General features: G+C 49.6%; 1 protein-coding gene across 2 annotated transcripts; it reads left to right on the plus strand.

Moving 5' to 3' along the window:
* The first annotated feature begins 1,001 nt into the window (after positions 1 to 1,001).
* On the plus strand, positions 1,002 to 10,758 carry EDEM1 (ER degradation enhancing alpha-mannosidase like protein 1). Of its 2 annotated transcripts, XM_069736186.1 has the most exons (12): positions 1,072 to 1,421; positions 2,237 to 2,309; positions 2,792 to 2,895; positions 4,724 to 4,895; positions 6,391 to 6,574; positions 6,646 to 6,820; positions 7,007 to 7,127; positions 7,197 to 7,367; positions 9,219 to 9,292; positions 9,382 to 9,478; positions 9,660 to 9,854; positions 10,145 to 10,758. In XM_069736186.1, the coding sequence occupies exons 1-12, from the start codon at positions 1,075 to 1,077 to the stop codon at positions 10,232 to 10,234; spliced, it is 1,803 nt and encodes a 600-aa protein (XP_069592287.1). In that variant the 5' UTR covers positions 1,072 to 1,074; the 3' UTR covers positions 10,235 to 10,758. The 2 variants fall into 2 exon arrangements, with proteins under 2 accessions (XP_069592289.1, XP_069592287.1); XM_069736188.1 differs by lacking the exon at positions 2,237 to 2,309 and having other exon boundaries at positions 1,002 to 1,421.
* Positions 10,759 to 27,184: the final 16,426 nt, after the last annotated feature.

A 27,184-nucleotide genomic window follows, 5' to 3' on the forward strand; every position in this document is an offset into this window, starting at 1 on the left:
TCTGTGTGGTCACTATGTTGGTGACTGGCAGCACGGTGCAGTCTGTGTGGTCACTATGTTGGTGACTGGCAGCGCGGTGCGGTCTGTGTGGTCACTATGTTGGTGACTGGCAGCGCGGTGCGGTCTGTGTGGTCACTATGTTGGTGACTGGCAGCGTGGTGCGGTCTGTGTGGTCACTATGTTGGTGACTGGCAGCGCGGTGCAGTCTGTGTGGTCACTATGTTGGTGACTGGCAGCGCGGTGCGGTCTGTGTGGTCACTATGTTGGTGACTGGCAGCGTAGTGTGGTCACTATGTTGGTGATTGGCAGCACAGTGCGGTCTGTGTGGTCACTATGTTGGTGACTGGCAGCGCGGTGCAGTCTGTGTGGTCACTATGTTGGTGACTGGCAGCGTGGTGCAGTCTGTGTGGTCACTATGTTGGTGACTGGCAGCGTGGTGCGGTCTGTGTGGTCACTATGTTGGTGACTGGCAGCGCGGTGTGGTCCCTGTGGTCACTATGTTGGTGACTGGCAGCGCGGTGTGGTCTGTGTGGTCACTATGTTGGTGACTGGCAGCGTAGTGTGGTCACTATGTTGGTGATTGGCAGCACAGTGCGGTCTGTGTGGTCACTATGTTGGTGACTGGCAGCGCGGTGCAGTCTGTGTGGTCACTATGTTGGTGACTGGCAGCACAGTGCAGTCTGTGTGGTCACTATGTTGGTGACTGGCAGCACAGTGCGGTCTGTGTGGTCACTATGTTGGTGACTGGCAGCGTGGTGCGGTCTGTGTGGTCACTATGTTGGTGACTGACAGTGTAGTGCGGTCACTAGGTATTAGTGATGGCACGTGACTGGGAGTGACACCTTGGCCAATCAGGTGGGATGAACAGATGTAAACAAAACGTAGGGGCGTGGTTTCCTCCAACCCGGAAGCGTCTCTATGGACACGTGATGCCGCCGAGTCTATTCGTCTGACGTGCTGGCTTGTGATTGGTTGCTGCCGGACCCTCGTGATCAGATTCTGCCAATCAGCTAGCGATGTGGAAATGGGCGTGTCGCGTGCTGGCATGCGGCCTATCAGACAGCGGGGCGGAGCATGTCCCGGAAGTGTGGGACAGTGATGCGCTGGTGGTCGGCCGTGCTGGGGCTGCTCCTGCTCCGGCTCGGGCTCCACGCTCTGAGGGGCTTCATCTCTCCGGGGACTGCGCGGGGCGTGCGGCCGGTGAAGGCGGCGGTGTGCCGCTCCTCCTACGGCCGCTTCCACCTCGGGGACGAATATGGGCGCCGGTACAGCTCCTTCCCGGCCGGGCTGCGCCGCGAGATGCGGGAGATGGCGCGGGGCATGTTCTCTTTTGGATACGACAACTACATGAGATACGCCTTCCCGGAGGACGAGCTGAACCCCATCCTGTGCCGGGGCCGCGGGCCGGACACCGGGAACCCGTAAGTGACGGGACGGCAGCCGCACTGTGTGTACGTGTGTGTCGGTGTGTGACATTGGAGGCCGTGTGCACCCCCGAGATCTCTGCGCCCCCCACCCCCACCCCCGAGATCTCTGCGCCCCACCCCCGAGATCTCTGCGCCCCCCTCCCACCCCCGAGATCTCTGCGCCCCCTCCCCCGAGATCTCTGCGCCCCCCCACCCCCGAGATCTCTGCGCCGTGCGCCCCCTCCCCCGAGATCTCTGCGCCCGCCCCCCCCCCACCCCCGAGATCTCTGCGCCGTGCGCCCCCTCCCCCGAGATCTCTGCGCCCGCCCCCCCCCCCCACCCCCGAGGTCTGTGCGCCCCACGCCCCGAGATCTGTGCGCCGTGCGCCCCCTCCCCCGAGATCTGTGCGCGCCCCCGAGATCTCTGCGCCCCCCACCCCCGAGATCTGTGCGCGCCCCCGAGATCTCTGCGCCCCCCCCCACCCCCGAGATCTCTGCGCCCCCCCCCACCCCCACCCCCGAGATCTCTGCGCCCCCTCCCCCAAGATCTCTGCGCCCCCCCCACCCCCGAGATCTCTGCGCCCCCCACCCTCCCCCACCCCCGAGATCTCTGCACCCCCTCCCCCAAGATCTCTGCGCCCCCCCCACCCCCGAGATCTCTGCACCCCCTCCCCCAAGATCTCTGCGCCCCCCCCCCACCCCCAAGATCTCTGCGCCCCCCACCCTCCCCCGAGATCTCTGCGCCCCCTCCCCCGAGATCTCTGCGCGCCCGCCTTTCTCCCCTTAATCCCGGTCTCCGCACCATTAACCCCTGTCACTCTGTTGTTTCAGTTCAAATCTTAACATCAATGACGTCCTCGGGAATTATTCCCTCACCCTGATCGATGCCCTGGACACGCTGGCGGTGAGTGGCCGCCTCATCCTGCAGTCACAGTCGGAGCTTTGGGGACTCTGCATCCTCTGCTCCAGTCACATCCAGAGCTGCTGTCAGCCGTCGGGTGTTCGCTCGGGGGCTGTAGATGCAGAGCTGCGATGTACAGGGACACTCAGAGCGTGTGAGCGTCCATGTGCTCTCTGGAGGGAGCGGGGAGGGAGCTGCTGTGCCCTATGTTCTCTTATGGTGGCCACTCTCCGGTGATTGGCAGCAGCTTGTTTCCGCTCCCTTCGGAGAGCACATGGACGCTCACTCGCTCTGAGTGCACACGTACATCGCAGTTCTGCATCTTCAGCCCCCGAGCGAACAGCCGACGGGTGACAGCAGCTCTGGATGCGACAGGAGTAGATGACAAAGCAGAGGATTTGCCGAGGAATGAGGGGCTGCACTGTAGAACCCTGCGGAGGGGCCGGAGCTCGGCGGTGTTAGTGTGAAACGTCTTCTGTCTTCAGGTTATGGGCAACGTCAGCGAGTTTCAGCGAGCCGTGCGCCTGGTGATCGACACTGTGACCTTCGATAAGGATTCCACTGTGCAGGTGTTCGAGGCGACCATAAGGTGAGTGGTTCCCACGTCCCGTTTGTGAGCTGAACTCTGTCGTCCTCTCAGTCAGGAGTCTGGTGACTGCGTGCAGCAAAGCCCTCTGTAAATACTTTGCTTTATGATATCGCACTGACCTTGATAATCGGTCACCTCCAGAGCTGCATTTTAAATTCTGCTGGATAAGTACAAGCAGCAGGATTGTGAGTACAGCTCTGAATGTGGCTGGAGGCTAGGCTGCGGTGCAGCTCTGGATGTGGCTGGAGGCTAGGCTGCGGTGCAGCCCTGGATGTGGCTGGAGGCTAGGCTGCGGTGCAGCCCTGGATGCGGCTGGAGGCTAGACTGCGGTGCAGCTCTGGATGTGGCTGGAGGCTAGGCTGCGGTGCAGCTCTGGATGTGGCTGGAGGCTAGGCTGCGGTGCAGCCCTGGATGCGGCTGGAGGCTAAGCTGCGGTGCAGCTCTGGATGCGGCTGGAGGCTAGGCTGCGGTGCAGCTCTGGATGTGGCTGGAGGCTAGGCTGCGGTGCAGCTCTGGATGCGGCTGGAGGCTAGGCTGCGGTGTAGCCCTGGATGTGGCTGGAGGCTAGGCTGCGGTGCAGCTCTGGATGCGGCTGGAGGCTAGGCTGCGGTGCAGCTCTGGATGTGGCTGGAGGCTAGGCTGCGGTGCAGCCCTGGATGCGGCTGGAGGCTAGACTGCGGTGCAGCTCTGGATGTGGCTGGAGGCTAGGCTGCGGTGCAGCTCTGGATGTGGCTGGAGGCTAGGCTGCGGTGCAGCCCTGGATGCGGCTGGAGGCTAAGCTGCGGTGCAGCTCTGGATGCGGCTGGAGGCTAGGCTGCGGTGTAGCCCTGGATGTGGCTGGAGGCTAGGCTGCGGTGCAGCTCTGGATGCGGCTGGAGGCTAGGCTGCGGTGTAGCCCTGGATGTGGCTGGAGGCTAGGCTGCGGTGCAGCTCTGGATGCGGCTGGAGGCTAGGCTACGGTGCAGCTCTGGATGTGGCTGGAGGCTAGGCTGCGGTGCAGCTCTGGATGTGGCTGGAGGCTAGGCTGCGGTGTAGCCCTGGATGTGGCTGGAGGCTAGGCTGCGGTGCAGCTCTGGATGCGGCTGGAGGCTAGGCTGCGGTGCAGCTCTGGATGCGGCTGGAGGCTAGGCTGCGGTGCAGCTCTGGATGCGGCTGGAGGCTAGGCTGCGGTGCAGCCCTGGATGCGGCTGGAGGCTAAGCTGCGGTGCAGCTCTGGATGCGGCTGGAGGCTAGGCTGCGGTGTAGCCCTGGATGTGGCTGGAGGCTAGGCTGCGGTGTAGCTCTGGATGTGGCTGGAGGCTAGGCTGCGGTGCAGCTCTGGATGTGGCTGGAGGCTAGGCTGCGGTGCAGCTCTGGATGTGGCTGGAGGCTAGGCTGCGGTGCAGCTCTGGATGTGGCTGGAGGCTAGGCTGCGGTGCAGCTCTGGATGTGGCTGGAGGCTAGGCTGCGGTGCAGCTCTGGATGAGGCTGGAGTCTAGGCTGCGGTGCAGCTCTGGATGCGGCTGGAGGCTAGGCTGCGGTGCAGCCCTGGATGCGGCTGGAGGCTAAGCTGCGGTGCAGCTCTGGATGCGGCTGGAGGCTAGGCTGCGGTGCAGCTCTGGATGTGGCTGGAGGCTAGGCTGCGGTGTAGCCCTGGATGCGGCTGGAGGCTAGGCTGCGGTGCAGCTCTGGATGTGGCTGGAGGCTAGGCTGCGGTGCAGCTCTGGATGTGGCTGGAGTATAAGCTATTCTCAATGTTTCCTGTAAGTCATAACATAATGGGGGATGTCTTGATTCCTGCAGTTCGGCCATGTCTGTGTTCCTGACTCTTTCCCTGTCATCTCTGCAGGATTTTGGGGAGTCTGCTGTCCGCACACATCATCCTGACTGACGCCCGGCAGCCCTTCGGCAACATGACAATTAATGGTTATGATGATGAACTTTTGCACATGGCGCACGACCTCGCCGTCCGGCTGCTTCCAGCATTTGAAAACACCAGAACCGGAATGCCTTATCCAAGAGTACGAGCGCTGAGCCAAAAAATGGGGCAGGGGTGCGAACAACTGCAGATGAGAATCACTCCCATCATCCGTGCACCCAGGAGAGCTCCCAATGCTCCACAGTCCGGCACGATCTGTGCAATCACCACAGAGGCCTCAGGCTATGTGCACACGTTCAGTTTTTTTTGCGCTAAAAACGCTATAAAAACTCATTAAAAACGCATACATTATGCATTCTATCATTTAGAATGCATTCTGCATGTTTTGTGCACATGGATGCGTTTTTTTCCGTGAAAAAAACGCATCGCGGTCAAAAAATGAGCATTTTCATTATTTTCACGGATTTTCTGCATTTTTCCCGCAATTCTACGCATTTGGGAAAAACGCACAAAAAACGCGGTAAAAACGCATGCGGATTTCTGGCAGAAATGTCCGTTTTTTGTCAGGAAAATTTCTGCAAGAAATCCTGACGTGTGCACATACCCTCAGACCAGACTGTGAGAGGGGATTTCCAGATAATAGGGGAAGTGCAAACACCCAGGAAAGTATCAGATGTCACGAGTGGTCACTGAATTAGAGTTTCTCCTGCAACCCCCCCCCCCCCCCACTGCATAACATCGAGTGTAGAATGGGGGGTCAGGAAAGATCCTGGAGGTGACTGTGGGGGACACATCATTTTCTCCATATAGTATGTTAGGGCGGGGGTTTCCAGATAGGCGGCGCACCGGACCATAAGATACACCCCAGATTTTCAGAAGGGAAATGGGGGGGGGGGGATTAATGCGTCAAATAGGGGTCCGTCTTACAGTTCCGAATTCAGCTTACCCTGGGGGGATCAGCAGCGCTGGTGGAGCAGAGTAACGGGGGTTTTTGGTGGTCCGGCGATGCTAAGACCCAGACTAGTGCGGGGGCTCTGCCGACATTTTGTGAAAGCCCAGAGCCCCCGCACTTCCATTGCTGTGATGTGGTGGTCTCCCAGAAATCCCATCCCAAGGCTGGTGCTGCAGGTTCGGTGGTGCGGGGACTCCGATGACATTTTGTGAAATCCCGGAGCCCCTGCACGCATCTCGACTGCCGAGATCTCAATCTGTGCATGCGCCGCCTCCAGAGGCCATTTTCCCAGAGGCCACAGCATCGAGTCAATGTAAGTGCAGGGGCTCCGGGATTTCACAAAATGTCATCGGAGTCCCCGCACCTCCGAGCACCGCCGAATCTGCTGCACCAGGATGGGAGTGATATCATCGCCCTGCAGCGTCGGACCACCGGAACAATCGCCCGACTCCTGCTGCCACCTCGCTAATTGTAAGTACGGTACATTCCGACTATAAGACGAACCTCCGTTTTCCACCAAAATTTTGGGGCATAAAAGTGCGTCTTATAGTCTGAAAAATACGTTACATGTCTTGTTCTCCGCGCTCTCTGAGTGGCTACTTTTGATATTCAGAGATTCCCCGGTTTCTTCTACTCCTGACTCATCCTTGGTGCTGACCGCTGCTTTCCTTCGTCTTGCGTCCAGGTGAATCTGCAGAAGGGGGTCCCCCCCGACAGCCTGAACGAGACCTGCACTGCGGGGGCCGGATCTCTGCTGGTGGAGTTCGGGATCCTCAGCCGCCTCCTTGGAGATTCCACCTTTGAGTGGGTGGCCCGGCGCGCCGTCCAAGCTCTCTGGGGTCTGCGGAGCAATAGCACGGGTCTTCTGGGTGAGTCTGCTGTTTGAGGTGCTCCCTTTTGTATTTTGCCTTTTTGTCCTCATTGTTCTCTCCACTTGCAGGCAATGTGGTGGATATACAGACGGGTCAGTGGGTCGGCAAGCAGAGCGGCCTGGGCGCCGGCCTGGACTCGTTCTTCGAGTATCTGCTGAAGTCGTACATCCTGTTTGGGGAGGACGGAGACCTGCACATGTTTAATGAGGCGTATAGAAGCATCCAGAACCACCTGCGCAGGGGGTAAGTGCAGGGCAGCCAGGGGGTCGGGTCAGACGTGTAACCACATCTGCAAGGCCCTGCCCAGACATTGACCACCTGAGAACGGGCAGGTTGGACAAGGAACCAGAATGAGCCTTTGTGCAGCTCTGGAGGTGACTAGAGTAGAAGTGTACGATGTGATTGAAGCCATGATCTCTGTTCCCCCAGGCGGGCATCCTGCAATGAAGGTGAGGGGGACCCTCCGCTGTACGTCAATGTGAACATGTTTAATGGACAGATTATGAACACGTGGATAGACTCTCTCCAGGCTTTCTTCCCCGGCCTGCAGGTAGCAGCGCTCCTCATGTAGAGAGTCAGCTCTCCGGAACGGCTCTGCTGATGGATCTCTTCCATGCAGGTCTTGAAGGGGGACATAGAGGACGCCATTTGCCTTCACGCCTTTTACTATGCGATATGGAAGCGCTATGGAGCTCTGCCCGAGAGGTACAACTGGCAGCTGCAGGCGCCCGATGTCTCCTTCTACCCTCTGAGGCCCGAACTGGTGGAGTCCACCTACCTCCTCTACCAGGTCAGGCTTCATTTACACTTCTAAGCAGTTTTCTTCCGCACAATTATGATCCTCAGAATTAAAGAAACAAGCTCACTACATACAGATTTATACAGCAACCACTAGGGGGAGCTCACTACATACAGATTTATACAGCCACCACTAGGGGGAGCTCACTACATACAGATTTATACAGTCACCACTAGAGGGAGCTCACTACATACAGATTTATACAGCCACCACTAGAGGGAGATCACTATATACAGATTTATACAGCCACCACTAGGGGGAGCTCATTACATACAGATTTATACATCCACCACTAGAGGGAGCTCACTACTTACAGATTTATACATCCACCACTAGACGGAGCTCATTACATACAGATTTATACAGTCACCACTAGAGGGAGCTCACTACTTACAGATTTATACAGTCACCACTAGACGGAGCTCATTACATACAGATCTATACAGTCACCACTAGGGGGAGCTCATTACATACAGATTTATACAGTCACCACTAGAGGGAGCTCACTATATGCAGATTTATACAGCCACCACTAGAGGGAGCTCACTACATACAGATTTATACAGTCACCACTAGACGGAGCTCACTACATACAGATTTATACAGTCACCACTAGGGGGAGCTCATTACATACAGATTTATACAGTCACCACTAGACGGAGCTCACTACATACAGATTTATACAGTCACCACTAGACGGAGCTCACTACATACAGATTTATACAGTCACCACTAGAGGGAGCTCACTACATACAGATCTATACAGCCACCACTAGGGGGAGCTCACTACATACAGATTTATACAGTCACCACTAGAGGGAGCTCACTATATGCAGATTTATACAGCCACCACTAGAGGGAGCTCACTACATAGATTTATACAGTAACCACTAGGGGGAGCTCACTACATACAGATTTATACAGTCACCACTAGACGGAGCTCACTACATACAGATTTATACAGTCACCACTAGACGGAGCTCACTACATACAGATCTATACAGTCACCACTAGGGGGAGCTCATTACATACAGATTTATACAGTCTCCACTAGGGGGAGCTCACTACATACAGATTTATACAGTAACCACTAGGGGGAGCTCACTACATACAGATTTATACAGTCACCACTAGACGGAGCTCACTACATACAGATTTATACAGCCACCATTAGAGGGAGCTCACTACATACAGATTTATACAGCCACCACTAGAGGGAGCTCACTACATACAGATTTATACAGCCACCACTAGGGGGAGCTCACTACATACAGATTTATACAACCACCACTAGAGGGAGCTCACTATCATACAGATTTATACAGCCACCACTAGAGGGAGCTCACTACATACAGATCTATACAGTCACCACTAGGGGGAGCTCACTACATACAGATTTATACAACTAACACTAGAGGGAGCTCACTACATACAGATTTATACAGCCACCACTAGAGGGAGCTCACTACATACAGATTTATCCAACTAACACTAGGGGGAGCTCACTACATACAGATTTATACAGTCACCACTAGGGGGAGCTCACTACATACAGACTTATACAGTCACCACTAGGGGGAGCTCACTACATACAGATTTATACAACTAACACTAGGGGGAGCTCACTACATACAGATTTATATAGCCGCCACTAGGGGGAGCTCACTATATGCAGATTTATACAGTCACCACTAAAGGGAGCTCACTATATGCAGCTCTATACAGCCGCCACTAGGGGCGCTCACTACAGATTTATATAATGAGGGACTGTGTTTTATGCCCGTATTTGTATCTTCCAGCGGATGTTGGTCCCTTTCTCACATCCCTCTGCTTTCTCCAAAGGCCACTAAGAATCCTTTCTACCTGCACGTGGGGATGGATATTCTGCTGAGCCTGGAGAAGCATGCCAGAGCTGAGTGAGTGTTAAGGAGGCCCACAGCGTCCCCTATTCTTGACACAGTCTCTCTTCTTCCTCCTTTGCTGATGTCATGTTGGCTTCTTGCAGGTGCGGCTATGCCACGCTGCATCACGTGGAGCACAAGTCTCAGGAGGATCGCATGGAAAGTTTCTTCTTGAGCGAAACTTGCAAATATTTATTCTTGGTAAGCGCAGCGCTCGCTCATACAGCTTAACCCTGTACTTGCTGACTCAGCGGGGAATCGCTGTGAGCGCAGTTTTCTAAAACTTGAGCCTTATCGAGCCTTTCGTGCTAGGACTGGCCCAGGGCCACCAGGCAGGGGGTGTAATGTGATCCCTCAGTCCTTCTATTTCCTCTGTTTACAGCTGTTTGATGAAGAAAATCCATTGCATGTGACTGGCAGCAAATATCTCTTCACCACCGAGGGGCATCTCATTCCTGTGGACCCTCGTTTTAGGAACAAAGCCTGGAGGGACATCTTCACACCTGAGAGAAAACCAGAATCCGACCCCGAGAAACTGGCCCAGACGAAGCTGCGAGCGGCCAACTCCAGCTCCAACGTAAGTGATGGGGCGCGGGATTGTGGGCCGTGTCTCCCCACATTCTGCTCATATTGGGGAATTGTGACCCGAGGTTCTGACTCCACACAGCCTGAGCTGCTGATAAGACGTGAGTTCATGTAGAAGAGTGGAGCAGAGCTGCAGTATAAAGCATGATGAGACCGTAGAGCCTGAGTCTGTCAGACAAGAAGGCGTATTTTGGGACCACCATAGACTCCAGTGGACAGTGCAGCGGAGCTGTAGCAGTGATGTCTTGGCAGTGTCTTATTGGTGATTTTCTCTGTCTCCAGTGTTACCGGGTTCCCGAGGAGCGGCGGTACTCCCTGCCCCTGAAGAGCGTCTACATGCGGCAGATCGATCAGATGGTCGGCCTTCTCTAGCTCCCGGTTGGTCTTTTTTTTTCCAAGCACCTGAGAGTCCTGTTACATGAAGAGCACCTAGTGGGGCGGACCCCCGACCGATACCGATCCGGGGTCCTCGTCTGTGCCAAATCCTGGAACTCCGAACCTCAGGGACTGTGAGAAGTAAACATGGCGTCTTCCAAAGCTGCTGAAATCTCTGAAGCTACTTCCATGTTATTAACTTGTACTGACGCCGCTCGGCCTTTAAAGATGAACTCCGCCAGAAGTCTCCTGTGGGGGCTCAGTGACCCCCGCACACTCCCAGACCATCAGAGCGTTTCAGGTGGAATCCCCCTCTAATACAGACTCCAGTGAAGAGTAGAGGATTAGAGGAGTTCTGCAGCAGCTCTCACTTCTGCATCGGATAGTGGCATGCAAACAGGTGCCAGGATACAGGAATGGTGGGCAGCGTGCCTGCGCCCCCGTCCGACGTGAATGTGGGAGCCGCCCAAAAATCCCTAGAATTGTCATTAAATTAAAAGTTCTACAATAAAATATATATATATATATATATATATATATATATATATATATATATATATATATATATATATATATATAGTTAAGTTCTCTCTTTTTTCAAGATCTTGGAAGACCTTCGGGCAGAAAATCTGCACTGATCGAATACTTCTCATAGCTGAGGGTTTGTTACAGTTGTATCAGTCTGGAGGATCCAAACCCTCCGCTGTGAGAAGTATTGGGGTCAGGAAGGGCCGCGGCTTCTTGCGAGAGTTTCTAATTTCTGACAGCAAGCAGAGATGCTGGAACGGAGGAGATGAAACTCTTGTGTTAGAAAGTTGCGTAACGTTTCATTATGCAGTGGCTCTCCGGTCACCATCCTCTCTTTTTTTTTTTTCTTTTTTTTTTTTAATAATTTTTATCAATATATTTTTATTTTTCAATAATTTTTAAGCAAAGTGCCAAAATGCCGCTCTGCGGTCGTCGCTGAGTATTGTGCCGTGGCGGCATCCCTCCACCATTGTCTTCCTGCAAAGGACTTTTTGCCGTTTGTGCCTCCAGTTTTTCTGTATTTATTTATGTTTTATGTTAAATTACAAAGTGGCAAACGTGACGACATCTGCTGGTTGCAGAACTCGGCCTTTTAATGGACATAAGCCATTGTCTTTGATGAATGCGTGCGGTCACTTGAGTGCCTGAGCAGTGTCCTTAATGCCAATGTCCTCCTTTATCAGCAGCTCCGGATTCATTTCTTAATATGATTTTCCAGCCGTCTCTTTTTCTGATCCAAGCTCCAAACTCTCGACGAAGATTGTTACATAAAAATTCTGCTACCTACAGCAGCCACTAGGGGGAGCTCCCTGTATATTGTGTATACATTGAGCTCAATATGATAGAGTATGCGGAGAGCTCCCTCTAGTGGTGGCAATATAATATGTTTTATGTCTGTGGAGGGTTTGGAGCTTCGTGTCAGAAATATAGCTAGAACTGTGATAGAGATAGTAAGAAATCAACAGAATTATGATTGGCGTTAAAGGCTGGACATAAACAGAAGTATTCAGGGAAAATATGTACTATTTTTTTAAGTGTTTGAATTTTTATATGTAAAAACAGAGTCTTATATAAAATTATGAGGTTTGATAATGTGCGGTACGACTGTTTTTTATGACATCACTAGACATTGGCGGTGACCTCACTTAGAATGCCACCTGTCAATCACTAGAGATTGGCGGTGACATCACTGAGAATGCCTCCTATCCATCACCAGAGATCAGCGGTGACATCACTGAGAATGTCTCCTATCCATCACCAGAGATCAGAGGTGACATCACTGAGAATGTCTCCTATCCATCACCGGAGATCAGAGGTGACATCACTGAGAATGTCTCCTATCCATCACCAGAGATCAGCGGTGACATCACTGAGAATGCCTCCTATCCATCACCAGAGATCAGCGGTGACATCACTGAGAATGTCTCCTATCCATCACCAGAGATCAGAAGTGACATCACTGAGAATGTCTCCTATCCATCACCAGAGATCAGAAGTGACATCACTGAGAATGTCTCCTATCCATCACCAGAGATCAGCGGTGACATCACTGAGAATGCCTCCTATCCATCACCAGAGATCAGCGGTGACATCACTGAGAATGTCTCCTATCCATCACCAGAGATCAGCGGTGACATCACTGAGAATGTCTCCTATCCATCACCAGAGATCAGAGGTGACATCACTGAGAATGTCTCCTATCCATCACCAGAGATCAGAAGTGACATCACTGAGAATGTCTCCTATCCATCACCAGAGATCAGCGGTGACATCACTGAGAATGCCTCCTATCCATCACCAGAGATCAGCGGTGACATCACTGAGAATGTCTCCTATCCATCACCAGAGATCAGAGGTGACATCACTGAGAATGCCTCCTATACATCACTAGAGATCAGCGGTGACATCACTGAGAATGTCTCCTATCCATCACCAGAGATCAGAGGTGACATCACTGAGAGCCTCCTATACATCACTAGAGATCAGCGGTGACATCACTGAGAATGCCTCCTATCCATCACCAGAGATCAGCGGTGACCTCACTGAGAATGTCTCCTATCCATCACCAGAGATCAGCGGTGACATCATTGAGAATGTCTCCTATCCATCACCAGAGATCAGAGGTGACATCACTGAGAATGCCTCCTATACATCACTAGAGATCAGCGGTGACATCACTGAGAATGTCTCCTATCCATCACCAGAGATCAGCGGTGACATCACTGAGAATGTCTCCTATCCATCACCAGAGATCAGAGGTGACATCACTGAGAATGTCTCCTATCCATCACCAGAGATCAGAAGTGACATCACTGAGAATGCCTCCTATCCATCACCAGAGATCAGCGGTGACATCACTGAGAATGCCTCCCATCCATCACCAGAGATCAGCGGTGACCTCACTGAGAATGCCTCCTATCCATCACCAGAGATCAGCGGTGACATCACTGAGAATGTCTCCTATCCATCACTAGAGATCAGCGGTGACATCACTGAGAATGTCTCCTATCCATCACTAGAGATCAGAGGTGACATCACTGAGAATGCCTCCTATCCATCACCAGAGATCAGGGGTGACATCACTGAGAATGCCTCCTATCCATCACCAGAGATCAGCGGTGACATCACTGAGAATGTCTCCTATCCATCACTAGAGATCAGAGGTGACATCACTGAGAATGCCTCCTATCCATCACCAGAGATCAGCGGTGACATCACTGAGAATGCCTCCTATCCATCACCAGAGATCAGCGGTGACATCACTGAGAATGTCTCCTATCCATCACCAGAGATCAGCGGTGACATCACTGAGAATGTCTCCTATCCATCACCAGAGATCAGCGGTGACATCACTGAGAATGCCTCCTATCCATCACCAGAGATCAGAAGTGACATCACTGAGAATGTCTCCTATCCATCACCAGAGATCAGAGCTGACATCACTGAGAATGCCTCCTATCCATCACCAGAGATCAGAAGTGACATCACTGAGAATGTCTCCTATCCATCACCAGAGATCAGAGGTGACATCACTGAGAATGCCTCCTATCCATCACCAGAGATCAGCGGTGACATCACTGAGAATGTCTCCTATCCATCACCAGAGATCAGCGGTGACTTCACTGAGAATGCCTCCTATCCATCACTAGAGATCAGCGGTGACATCACTGAGAATGTCTCCTATCCATCACCAGAGATCAGCGGTGACATCACTGAGAATGCCTCCTAGCCATCACCAGAGATCAGCGGTGACATCACTGAGAATGCCTCCTAGCCATCACCAGAGATCAGCGGTGACATCACTGAGAATGTCTCCTATCCATCACTAGATATCAGCTGTGATATCACTGAGAATGCCTCCTAGCCATCACCAGAGATCAGAGGTGACATCACTGAGAATGCCTCCTATCCATCACCAGAGATCAGAGGTGACATCACTGAGAATGTCTCCTATCCATCACCAGAGATCAGCGGTGACATCACTGAGAATGTCTCCTATCCATCACCAGAGATCAGAGGTGACCTCACTGAGAATGTCTCCTATCCATCACCAGAGATCAGCGGTGACATCACTGAGAATGTCTCCTATCCATCACCAGAGATCAGCGGTGACATCACTGAGAATGTCTCCTATCCATCACCAGAGATCAGCGGTGACATCACTGAGAATGTCTCCTATCCATCACCAGAGATCAGCGGTGACATCACTGAGAATGTCTCCTATCCATCACCAGAGATCAGCGGTGACATCACTGAGAATGTCTCCTATCCATCACCAGAGATCAGCGGTGACATCACTGAGAATGCCTCCTATCCATCACCAGAGATCAGCGGTGACATCACTGAGAATGCCTCCTATCCATCACCAGAGATCAGAGGTGACCTCACTGAGAATGCCTCCTATCCATCACCAGAGATCAGAGGTGACCTCACTGAGAATGTCTCCTATCCATCACCAGAGATCAGCGGTGACATCACTGAGAATGTCTCCTATCCATCACCAGAGATCAGCGGTGACATCACTGAGAATGCCTCCTATCCATCACCAAAGATCAGCGGTGACATCACTGAGAATGCCTCCTATCCATCACCAGAGATCAGAGGTGACATCACTGAGAATGTCTCCTATCCATCACCAGAGATCAGAGGTGACATCACTGAGAATGTCTCCTATCCATCACCAGAGATCAGCGGTGACATCACTGAGAATGTCTCCTATCCATCACCAGAGATCAGAGGTGACATCACTGAGAATGCCTCCTATCCATCACCAGAGATCAGCGGTGACATCACTGAGAATGTCTCCTATCCATCACCAGAGATCAGAGGTGACATCACTGAGAATGCCTCCTATCCATCACCAGAGATCAGAGGTGACATCACTGAGAATGCCTCCTATCCATCACCAGAGATCAGAGGTGACATCACTGAGAATGCCTCCTATCCATCACCAGAGATCAGAGGTGACATCACTGAGAATGTCTCCTATCCATCACCAGAGATCGGCATTGACTCCCATGATGTAACATTTTGGGGTCTCCTATAGATGTACAGTACACATTATAGCAGTAACCTGCAGTAATCTTTCTACCACCAGGTGGCGATGCCGCTCTGGTAGCAGATCCATTAGTTGGAGTCCATTGACGCCAGCACCAATGTATAATCAATAGTCATTGTATTACCTTCCTCTGAAACAAAGTAGGTGCCAGCAGTCGGGCATTGCACCTGCCAATAACTGCTATTGTGTGCTGCTAATTGCATGTATCGCTAGGTGTATTGATCAGGCCCAGAATCCTACGCTCACTTTCTCCATTGTGAATGGTTCACGTTATCGCTAATAAACTAAAGGGAATGTTCCAGAAAGAAAAAAAAAAAAATTAAAAAGCAGAAGATAAATGATGCAATCTATACAACATCGTAGGAGATGGAGGCGCAGCAGATGCCAAAACTTGGGCTGAATAGTCTGGTGCGTTAGTGAGGGTGCGAGGTCATCCCGGGACATGCACCCAGCCACGGCGCCACCTGCAGGTCACTAATGTAGCGTGTCTGTGCCCCCCTGTCCGGTGTAATCCATGACCTGCTTCTGCTGCGCCGTTCCCGGTTTGTCGTATTTCTCGCCACTTAATGAAGCTCTAAATTTCCACGAATAACCATAAGGCAGGAGGGATGATGAATCCCATTAATTAGCTGTGTCATGAATCACGGGGGGGATATTTTTGATTCTCCCACCACTGCCACTAATATGTCATGAACCGGGGTGTTTGGTTTTCTCAGTTCTTTCTTCAGGGATTTATTTACATCTCACTTCCCAGTTCCGGTTTGGAACTTGCAGCTCTCTGGCGCCTCCCTTACCTTGAGGTCAGTCAGGGAATTGCACCTAGGATAATTAGTTGCCAGAAAGGCTGCCTGCTATGTACTGGCTATTGGGCACACACTGCAGCGAGGGCGATATAACGATTGCCAGCCGCAGCCGAGCAATACACTTATAAAACCCTGTTCCGTCACTGCCAGCTTTACCCAACAAGCTCAGTACGCTCTGCTGCCACCAGCTCCTATTCCTATGACTAAGGCTGCCGTCACACGATCATGCAGAAGTTGTGCATATGTTTCTATTATACTTTTCCTCTAATTGTTTCACTCCTGGTTTTGGCTACAAATACTGATGTAAAATACTGACCAAATACTGATCGTGTGACGGCAGCCTAATAGCGGGTCAGGAGCCAACCCAATCAGTAGCGTAATTTACTTCAGAGGACACTGGAGGTACGTTTTAGAGCAAGGAGGAGGAGACTAGTAAATATTATAGCTTTTACTCCAAAAAGATTAGGCAGTGTTTACAAAAGTATATAAAAAGATATTACCAACATTAGACAATCTAGTATGTACAGGAACGATCACAAAATAAAAGGGATTAAAGATTAAAATAAACTTATTTGTCTTATATCATGGCTGACTATGCGACATGGGGGAGGGGTGACATCAAAATGCATCACAGAGTCTCTCTTATCGTAGCTGGCTCCCTGCACAAAAACTAGGGCAAAATGAGGTCCCACTATCTTATACCCCCCTGATAATAACATCTCTGAGTGGGCTGCGCCATGGACTCTACTGCCCTTTCCAAAGAGACTCAGAATTTTATTAAAACTCATAACCGTCATACCTTACGCTGGAAACCTCGTAGAGCGACGACGGAAGTATTACATGTCTTCTCACGAGGTTCGCTTCCACTTAAGTCTACACATGGGGTAGCTGTGTGACCTGGTTAAGAAGTAATCCGTTTCTCTGTTTTTGCTAGGCACTGAGCTTAGAAAAACACTGTGCGTGTCGCTATACCCTGGCACATCCCAAATATGTAACTTTCACACCTATCTCCGTACCTGGGGTCGAATTATTCCCTCTTGAATAACTCTCATAGACAACAGAATGCACATGGCAGGAAACAACTGGTTTTTTGCTAATCCCCGCATTCTTGAGGAAGGGGGAACGGAGTCTCACCCTGGAGTTTCACGTTACAGCTGTATTGTCCGCAGGGAGAAGAAGCTGGGAGGGGGGGTCAGAAAGCCCACAGCGTGTGTCTGTACCCAGACCTAATGGATGTAGCAGAGCTCAGTGTGCGTGATAATAGAGAATCAAATACATCATATTCCTGACAAGCTGGATGTGAAGAATGATGACCCCACGTCCAGTCCTGTCCTGAGCTCTGGGGGGCCGCCTGGAAAAAAATCATTTGCGCAGTTTAACCTTTAACCTTCTGCATGCAGAACGCAGAGAGGGAGTCGCTCTGCGGCAGCGCTGCTCCGCTCCTCGGGGGCGATTGTGCCTCCTGCAACTTTGCTCCCGATTCATCATTTGTATTTCTTTGAGACGTTTCTCTTTTGTCTTGTGCTAATTTTTGACGAGTTTGTGCCAAATTGTTCAAAATGTCACACGCGGGGTTGATGATTTCTGCCCAAAATCACAGATGCACTTTTATTTGTCTTTAACCCTTTGCTCCTTTTTCAGAGCAAATATTCTCGAGATCTGTTATTTGTTGACAAACGTGTCAGATTATAAAAGAAGGAAAAAAAAAAAAGGAAAAGTCTCTTAAAAAATGAAAAATGCAAATGTCAATCCGGGAGATTGTGTTTGTGCTGTCAGCAAACAGGAACATTGTTACAATGTATCAAAAGGCGAACAGTCCATGGCAGGAGACAATTCACACTGCACCGATACATTGTAACAACTCTAAGGGTCAGGCGGCCGTATAAATCAGGCTGAGATCGGAGCGCACGGACCGGCCGGCGGATCGCCCCACCTGAACGTGACAGCGAGTACTTCTATGCAGGGTCAGGGGAGCCGCCGGCCAGTCCGTGCACTGTGTTCCGATCACAGTCCAGTCTCTACAGACTGTGCTCTTCCGAGGGCCCATTGGGGGGCGGGCCCACCGGAGGATTCTCCGATCTCCCGGTGGGCCAGTCCGACCCTGGCTCTAACTGTGAGATGGACGAGGCAGGACACTGACAGCAAGCAGAGATCTTGGATATGGTGAAATATTAACAGAACTCTGCCCCCAACAGTGTCGGACTGGGGCGCCAAGGGCCCACCAGTAACATTGACTTTGGGAGGCCACTTTTCACCTACATACAAATATTACATGACCCTTCTTCACAACTTTACTTATCTCTATGTAATAATAACTGGGTAGTTTGGTTAATGAATGATGAGATGCTGCGTTTTTCTGGACAGAGTGAATCAAGTGCTGCCCATACAGTGAGATTGGGGGCCCAAATCTGCACAGGGGCCCACCGGGGGATTCCCCTGATCCCCTATGAGCCAGTCCGAGCTTGGCCCCCAATATCTTTTTCTGCACTCAGTGCTGCCCCCTTACTTTATGCAATGTACGAGCTTTCTGGAGGAGTGGGGGAAGGGAAGTGGCAACCATTCTGACCGCATTTCTGGAGCCGATGGTCACGTGTCTGTTCAGTCGTTCTTCACGAGCCCCAGGGGGCATCATTAATCTCGCCCCTGCGGGTGTTCGTCTAGCGACACGTCTCGGATCATCCTTTTCGCCCCCAGTGTTCCCGTCTGTGGATAACGCCTGAATTATTAATTTTCTGTGGATCTCACAAGTTAATGGCGCCTTATATGAATATAGATGACCACCAGGGGGCGCTGCATGCAAAGCTTCATTCATTTCAATGTCAGAGGACATGCTGGGAGTTGTAGTATCTCCACAGCTGGAAAGTCACAGGCTGCAGTCCTCCGGCGTATACAGTCCCCTGTATCAGTATATATGTGCGGTATACGCCGTCCTATCATTGCATCAGTAGTGGCGAAGGCGCGTTCCTGATCTTCTCCCTTCTATTACTTCCTTTCCAGAAGCTCCAGTTAAATCCTCGCCGCGCTTAAGGAATCCAGGAAAATCCATTATTTATTAGGCGAGCTTGTCGGAGGGGTGTGAATAATTTAGCAATGCACTTTTGGAGAGGTTATTAAATTCCCACAAGCCAGCAGTAAACGTGGGGGCATCAACCAAAAAGAAAATGTAACTTTGTATTATCCCTTTCTAGGAAAGCTGGATTAGTACCACTAAAGTAATTGCTACCCAGCTTTTCTGTGCTCCTGAAAGGGAAATCTAGCATCTAGTTACATAGCGATATATTGGCTGATCCAATCATTTTATGAGCACCTGATGAGTGTGGGAAAGCTGGGCTACCCTTCCTTCAGAGCTATAATGACCCAACTTTCCAAAAAAATGAATAGAATGTTATGCTTACATTTTTTTTTCATGTTATGTAATTTCCAGTGTCACCACTAGAGGTCCATTGTCAGGCAGTGCTGAGCAGGTGGGACCTGGGGGTGTACAGGTGATAATTCCATGATGGATGCCGTAATTCCAGAAATCTGCACATACCGCCTCCACCGCCGTGAACATGCAATAAAACCGCCATCTGCTTTATGTGCGCACATCTGCATGCAATCGTCGGTATCTCACTCCACATTGGTGGAAGGACTAAGATTACAGCTTTATATCATTTGCAAAATATTAATAGTGAATTGCAGGCCGGTCATTGCCATAAATATATAGAGCTGTGCCCCACTTACAGCATATTTTCTCCCAGTCTTTGTGTGTTTATGTTACAAATGACGCTCTCCATCCTTCATATCACTAAAGGGCGGAAGATCAGGGGTGAATCCAGCAATTCTTCAGCTGCGCGAACCTGTAGACGTCTGTTCTTGGTTTGCTCCCCCTAGTGGTCATTTGTGTTTATGGCGGATCTGTCCACGCTTTCCTGTAGCGTCTGTTTCTGCAAATTATTATTATTATTTATTTATATAGCACCATTGATTCCATGGTCTGTACATGAGGAGGGGTCACATACAGAATATAGATATCACTTACAGTAAACTAACAATGACGGACTGGTACAGAGGGGCGAGGACCCTGCGCTCGGGGGCTTACATTCTACAGGTATATTTGTATTCTACATAAAGTATGGATTCTGACATCTTTTCTTAGAATTCGGAGTTATTTTGTTCCTCTTTTATTCCTCCTGGAAAGTCTGTAATGAATTGGCAGCGAGGTGCTATTACTTGGGGACCTGCACTCTCCAACACCGTGCACACGCTCACATGAAAGGAGAATAATATAAAGGGTTAAATTAATGGAGTGGTCTCCTGCATTTCTGCAACTTTCTAATCCACTTTATAGATCTTTTTTTTGATGGTCGGTGTCCGCTGGTCCAGAGCCCGGTGATCCTTCTCCTACCTGCCACCATCCTTGGCGCGACGTCTTCATTGTGGACGGGTACAAACATGACGTTGTGTCAGACCTAATCAGGAAAGGATCCGGGATGGCGGCCAGTAGGAGAAGGATCACCGGGATCTGGGCCAGCGCCATGGCACCACTGGACCAGGGTCATGGAAATCTTATTTCTCCATTCTCCTGGACTCCAGATTGATACATTTTGTCTGCACTGATACAATGTAGCAAACTATCAGCAGGGGAGAGCTTTGTGTTCAGTTCACAGAGGATTCTTTACACTGATACAATAGTAATAGGAAGCAGCAGGGATCTAGGAAATGTTGAGGAATTGCAATAGAAAGTCTATTAGAAAGCTGCAGATTTGAGGCTTCCTGGGCCGCGTCACAGGTCGTGCGGATGGAGGTCGCTGGTTGACGCTGCTACATCGCAGCATATTGATTGGGATGACGGTGTCGGGACGTCTCGTTTATTGCAGAAGGTCGTTAGTGCTCATCTGATTTGGGAGGTTTTGGGCTCCGGCTTCAGGGATCTTAATAACGAAGCTCAGACATTGCAGCAGTAAAAATAGACAAAGCTCGTTAACGTGCAGCAATTAAGTGGTTTCTGCAGCAGTGAAAGCGACAGGTCTCCTGAATTTGTGATCCTCATTACTGGGAAAGATACATTTCCTTCCTCCAGTCGCCATTATTGAGAATTTCCGCAGCCGCGCGCTCTACAGGGGTGAATGAAGGTCTAACAATGTCCTGCCACTGTAGCACCTGACAAACCCTTCATGGGGCACAGCGGCATCAGGAGGGGACGGAGCTGGAAAAAACCAAGGACATCCCAGCTATATGAAAATAAATGAGGATGTGAGGGTGAACTGCAGCTTTTCTCATAAATGAGCTGTGTGCCACTATAATCACTGAGCAGATGCAACTGTCCATGTAGGAAGAAACATTGGTGCAAAACTGTTGTTAACTAATTCGATAAATCTGTTCCACAGATCTCCAGATCTCCTGCAAACTACACATAATGCAGGGTTAAATACTGCCTGCAGCTACCACTAGAGGAAGCTTACTACTTACAGGTTTATACAGCCTCCACCAGGGGGCGCTCACTACATACAGATTTATACAGTCACCACTAGAGGGAGCTCACTACATACAGATTTATACAGCCACCACTAGGGGGAGCTCACTACATACAGATTTATACAGTCACCACTAGAGGGAGCTCACTACATACAGATTTATACAGTCACCACTAGGAGGAGCTCACTGCATACAGATTTATACAGTCACCACTAGGGGAGCTCACTGCATACAGATTTATACAGTCACCACTAGAGGGAGCTCACTACATACAGATTTATACAGTCACTACTAGAGGAAGCTTACTACATACAGATCTATACAGTCACCACTAGAGGAAGCTTACTACATACAGATTTATACAGCCACCACTAGAGGAAGCTTACTACATACAGATCTATACAGTCACCACTAGGGGGAGCTCACTACATACAGATTTATACAGTCACCACTAGAGGGAGCTCACTACATACAGATTTATACAGTCACCACTAGAGGGAGCTCACTACATACAGATTTATACAGTCACCACTAGGGGGAGCTCACTGCATACAGATTTATACAGTCACCACTAGAGGGAGCTCACTACATACAGATTTATACAGTCACTACTAGAGGGAGCTCACTACATACAGATTTATACAGTCACCACTAGAGGGAGCTCACTACATACAGATTTATACAGTCACTACTAGAGGGAGCTCACTACATACAGATTTATACAGTCACCACTAGAGGGAGCTCACTACATACAGATTTATACAGTCACCACTAGGGGGAGCTCACTACATACAGGTTTATACAGCCACCACTAGGGGGAGCTCACTACATACAGATTTATACAGTCACCACTAGAGGGAGCGGATTGCAATTGGATTTAAGTGGCTAATGTAATATTTTCTATGCAGACCGCTCTTTTAGTGGTAACTATAAATCGTTTAGTTGCAGGTCAGTTGTGGTCTCCTCTTTTCATGGGCCCTGTAGCAGTTCTGTGGTCTGTCTCTATGGTGGCTACACCAGTGGACAGGTGGGTTGTCATTTTTGCAGCTGCACCCCACGTCTCTGTGTCTAATTTATATCGAATGTTGGGCTGCATGGAGGAAGACCTCTGCCTTATATTTGGTCTGCGCTGTGTAATTCTTGTTCTGTGCTATGACTTTGCGCCGGTGCATTATTCTGCTGCTGATCTGTTTTTTGAGCTCGGGTAATTACTTGTCTTATATAAACACTATCAGAAGAGATTTTGCGGCCCATTGAGATGTGAGGAGCGGCTGAGCCCCATGTGACTCGCACAGCGGCGCGGTCCGTACTTTGTATGAATGGATGTTGCGCATTATCCTCCTTCTGCTTCAGTAGTGAGATTCCTATCTAATAGGAGAGGATTGCAGACACGTTCCTCCTGGAGATGACCTCTGCTTCTTCTTCGGGGTTGAATATGATATCACTTAGGTGTCCAGGATATTAGATTGCAAGCTCTGCTGGAGCAGGGGCTGATACCAGACAGTGCATTATCCTTCTGTGTACTGTGGGGCACTCGTAGCTGAAGTCTGAAACACATCAACACCGAAAGTGATCGTTTCTACTGCAAGATCCAGAACTGGTCCTTGGTTCTGTCTAGAAAAGCTAGAGTGGCATCAGCGGTGCCACCCAACTTTCCAGAATCCAGAGTGACAGCGAACGGGAGCATTATTCACTGGAACAGTTGGGCGACCACTTGGCAATTTGGTACTAAAGTCAGTGGGACAGCTAAGTGTCTTCTAAAAATCACAGCTGCGATGCTCTGCACATCCTGACCCCTTTCTATTACTGCTGGGATGCTTTGTATGTCCTGACACCTATCTATCCATAGCTGTGATGCTCTGTGTGTCTTGACACCTACATATTATTGCGATGCTCTACGTGTCCTGACACTTGTCTATTATAGCTGCAACATTCTGCGTGTCCTTGCTCTTAGCTTTGGTTCTGTGCGTATCCTGACCACTTTCTATCATAGCTGTGATTCTCAGCGTATCCTGATACCTTTCTACCATAGCTGCGATGATCTGCGTATCATGACAGCTTTCTATCATAGCTGCAAAGCTCTGCGGGTCCTGACCACTTCTCTCATAGGTGTGATGCTCTGCATGTCCTGATCTCTTTCTGTCATAGCTGCAGTGATCTGCACATCTTGACGCCTTTCTATCATAGCTGCAATGCTGTTTGTGTCCTGACCACTTTCTATCATAGCTGTGATGCTCTGTGTGTCCTGACCACTTTCTAACATAGCTGTGATGCTGTGTCTTCTGACCACTTTCTATCATTGCTGTGATGCTCTGTGTGTCCTGACCACTTTCTAGCATAGCTGTGATGCTGTGTGTCCTGACCACTTTCTAACATAGCTGTGATGCTGTGTGTCCTGACCACTTTCTATCATTACTGTGATGCTCTGTGTGTCCTGACCACTTTCTAACATAGCTGTGATGCTGTGTGTCCTGACCACTTTCTAACATAGCTGTGATGCTGTGTCTTCTGACCACTTTCTATCATTGCTGTGATGCTCTGTGTCCTGACCACTTTCTAACATAGCTGTGATGCTGTTTGTGATGCTGTGTGTCCTGACCACTTTCTATCATTGCTGTGATGCTCTGTGTGTTCTGACCACTTTCTATCATAGCTGTGATGCTCTGTGTGTTCTGACCACTGTCATTACTGTGATGCTCTGTTTGTCCTGACCACTTTCTATCATAGCTGTGATGCTGTTTGTGATGCTGTGTGTCCTGACCACTTTCTAACATAGCTGTGATGCTGTGTCTTCTGACCACTTTCTATCATTGCTGTGATGCTCTGTGTGTTCTGACCACTGTCATTACTGTGATGCTCTGTTTGTCCTGACCACTTTCTATCATAGCTGTGATGCTGTTTGTGATGCTGTGTGTCCTGACCACTTTCTATCATAGCTGTGATGCTGTGTGTCCTGACCACTTTCTATCATAGCTGTGATGCTGTGTGTCCTGACCACTTTCTATCATTACTGTGATGCTCTGTGTGTCCTGACCACTTTCTAACATAGCTGTGATGCTGTGTCTTCTGACCACTTTCTAACATAGCTGTGATGCTGTGTCTTCTGACCACTTTCTATCATTGCTGTGATGCTCTGTGTGTTCTGACCACTGTCATTACTGTGATGCTCTGTTTGTCCTGACCACTTTCTATCATAGCTGTGATGCTGTTTGTGATGCTGTGTGTCCTGACCACTTTCTATCATAGCTGTGATGCTCTGTGTCTTGACCACTTTCTATCATAACTCAACAAAATGTCCCGGAATACTGTTTGGCACTTCAAAACATATTAATCAACATATAGGAAACTCTGTGCGAATTAACCCCTGAGCCCAAGGAAGAGAACCAAAGGATACCAATAAAATATCATAGTTTATTAACAAAGATTGAAAAAAAAGATCAGGTATGGTATATAAAATGCAAAGAATACCCAGGGGACAAGAATAACACCCTCAATCATATTACATGAATATATGCCACAGACCACAGCGAGGAAAAGAATCTGATGCTTAAGGTTGGCTTATGCTATTAATTCTTGCAGCTTTGCCAAATCAGCCCAATATATGAGACGAAAATTAACCATTCAACAGTGCCCTAACAGGGCATACATCATAAATCATACTCATATAAGGCACTGATCCTAGAAAGTATATTATCTCTCAGCAGTGAGACGTAAGTGTGTTGAGACAGTAAATCAGATGATACCGGGTGATTCCGTGCTCCCCTGTCGCCCCGACGCGCGTTTCGCCCTTGGCTTATGATGTATGTCCTGTTAGGGCACTGTTGAATGGTTAATTTTCGTCTCATATATTGGGCTGATTTGGCAAAGCTGCAAGGATTAATAGCATAAGCCAACCTTAAGCATCAGATTCTTTTGCTCGCTGTGGTCTGTGGCATATATTCATGTAATATGATTGAGGGTGTTATTCTGGTCCCCTAGGTATTCTTTGCATTTTATGTACCATAACTGATCTCCTTTTTTTTAATCATAGTTTATTAACAATGATATTTTATCAGCATCATTTGGTTCTCTTCCTTGGGCTCAGGGGTTAATTCACACTGTGTTTCCTATATGTTGTTTAACACTTTCTATCATATCTGTGATCCTCTGTGTCCTGACCACTTTCTATCATAGCTGTGATGCTCTGTGTCCTGACCCCTTTCTATCATAGCTGTGATGCTCTGTGTCCTGACCACTTTCTATCATAGCTGTGATCCTCTGTGTCCTGACCACTTTCTATCATAGCTGTGATGCTCTGTGTCCTGACCACTTTCTATTATAGCTGTGATGCTCTGTGTCCTGACCACTTTCTATCATTGCTGTGATGCTCTGTGTCCTGACCCCTTTCTATCATAGCTGTGATGCTGTGTGTCCTGACCACTTTCTATCATAGCTGTGATGCTCTGTGTCCTGACGACTTTCTATCATAGCTGTGATGCTGTGTGTCCTGACCACTTTCTATCATAGCTGTGATGCTGTGTGTCCTGACCACTTTCTATCATAGCTGTGATGCTCTGTGTCCTGACCACTTTCTATCATAGCTGTGATGCTGTGTGTCCTGACCACTTTCTATCATAGCTGTGATGCTCTGTGTCCTGACCACTTTCTATCATAGCTGTGATGCTCTGTGTGTCCTGACCACTTTCTATCATAGCTGTGATGCTCTGTGTGTTCTGACCACTTTCTAGCATAGCTGTGATGCTGTGTGTCCTGACCACTTTCTAGCATAGCTGTGATGCTGTGTGTCCTGACCATTTTCTAGCATAGCTGTGATGCTGTGTGTCCTGACCACTTTCTAGCATAGCTGTGATGCTGTGTGTCCTGACCCGTTTCTATTATAGCTATGATGCTGTGTGTCCTGACCACTTTCTATCATAGCTGAGATTACTGTGTGTCCTGACCACTTTCTATCATAGCTGTGATGCTCTGTGTCCTGACCACTTTCTATTATAGCTGTGATGCTCTGTGTGTCCTGACCACTTTCTATCATAGCTGTGATGCTGTGTGTCCTGACCTCTTTCTATTATAGCTATGATGCTGTGTGTCCTGACCACTTTCTATCATAGCTGAGATTACTGTGTGTCCTGACCACTTTCTATCATAGCTGTGATGCTCTGTGTCCTGACCACTTTCTATTATAGCTGTGATGCTCTGTGTGTCCTGACCACTTTCTATTATAGCTGTGATGCTCTGTGTGTCCTGACCCGTTTCTATTATAGCTATGATGCTGTGTGTCCTGACCACTTTCTATCATAGCTGAGATTACTGTGTGTCCTGACCACTTTCTATCATAGCTGTGATGCTCTGTATCCTGACCACTTTCTAGCATAGCTGTGATGCTGTGTGTCCTGACCACTTTCTATTATAGCTGTGATGCTGTGTCCTGACCACTTTCTAGCATAGCTGTGATGCTGTGTGTCCTGACCACTTTCTATCATAGCTGTGATGCTGTGTGTCCTGACCACTTTCTATCATAGCTGTGATGCTGTGTGTCCTGACCACTTTCTATCATAGCTGTGATGCTCTGCATGTTCTGGATACATTACGGCGCTCATCGCTTTC

This window comes from Ranitomeya imitator, chromosome 8, assembly GCF_032444005.1.
Source record: "Ranitomeya imitator isolate aRanImi1 chromosome 8, aRanImi1.pri, whole genome shotgun sequence".
In the NCBI taxonomy this organism is placed as follows: domain Eukaryota; kingdom Metazoa; phylum Chordata; class Amphibia; order Anura; family Dendrobatidae; genus Ranitomeya; species Ranitomeya imitator.

Excerpts from the sequence above, each read along its gene's own strand:
- EDEM1 (XM_069736186.1), top strand. The coding sequence starts at position 1,075 with ATGTCCCGGAAGTGTGGGACAGTGATGCGCTGGTGGTCGGCCGTGCTG. Across the intron at positions 6,821-7,006 it reads CAGAACCACCTGCGCAGGGG|GCGGGCATCCTGCAATGAAG; the intron begins GTAAGTGCAGGG and ends CTGTTCCCCCAG. Across the intron at positions 7,368-9,218 it reads CCACCTACCTCCTCTACCAG|GCCACTAAGAATCCTTTCTA; the intron begins GTCAGGCTTCAT and ends CTTTCTCCAAAG.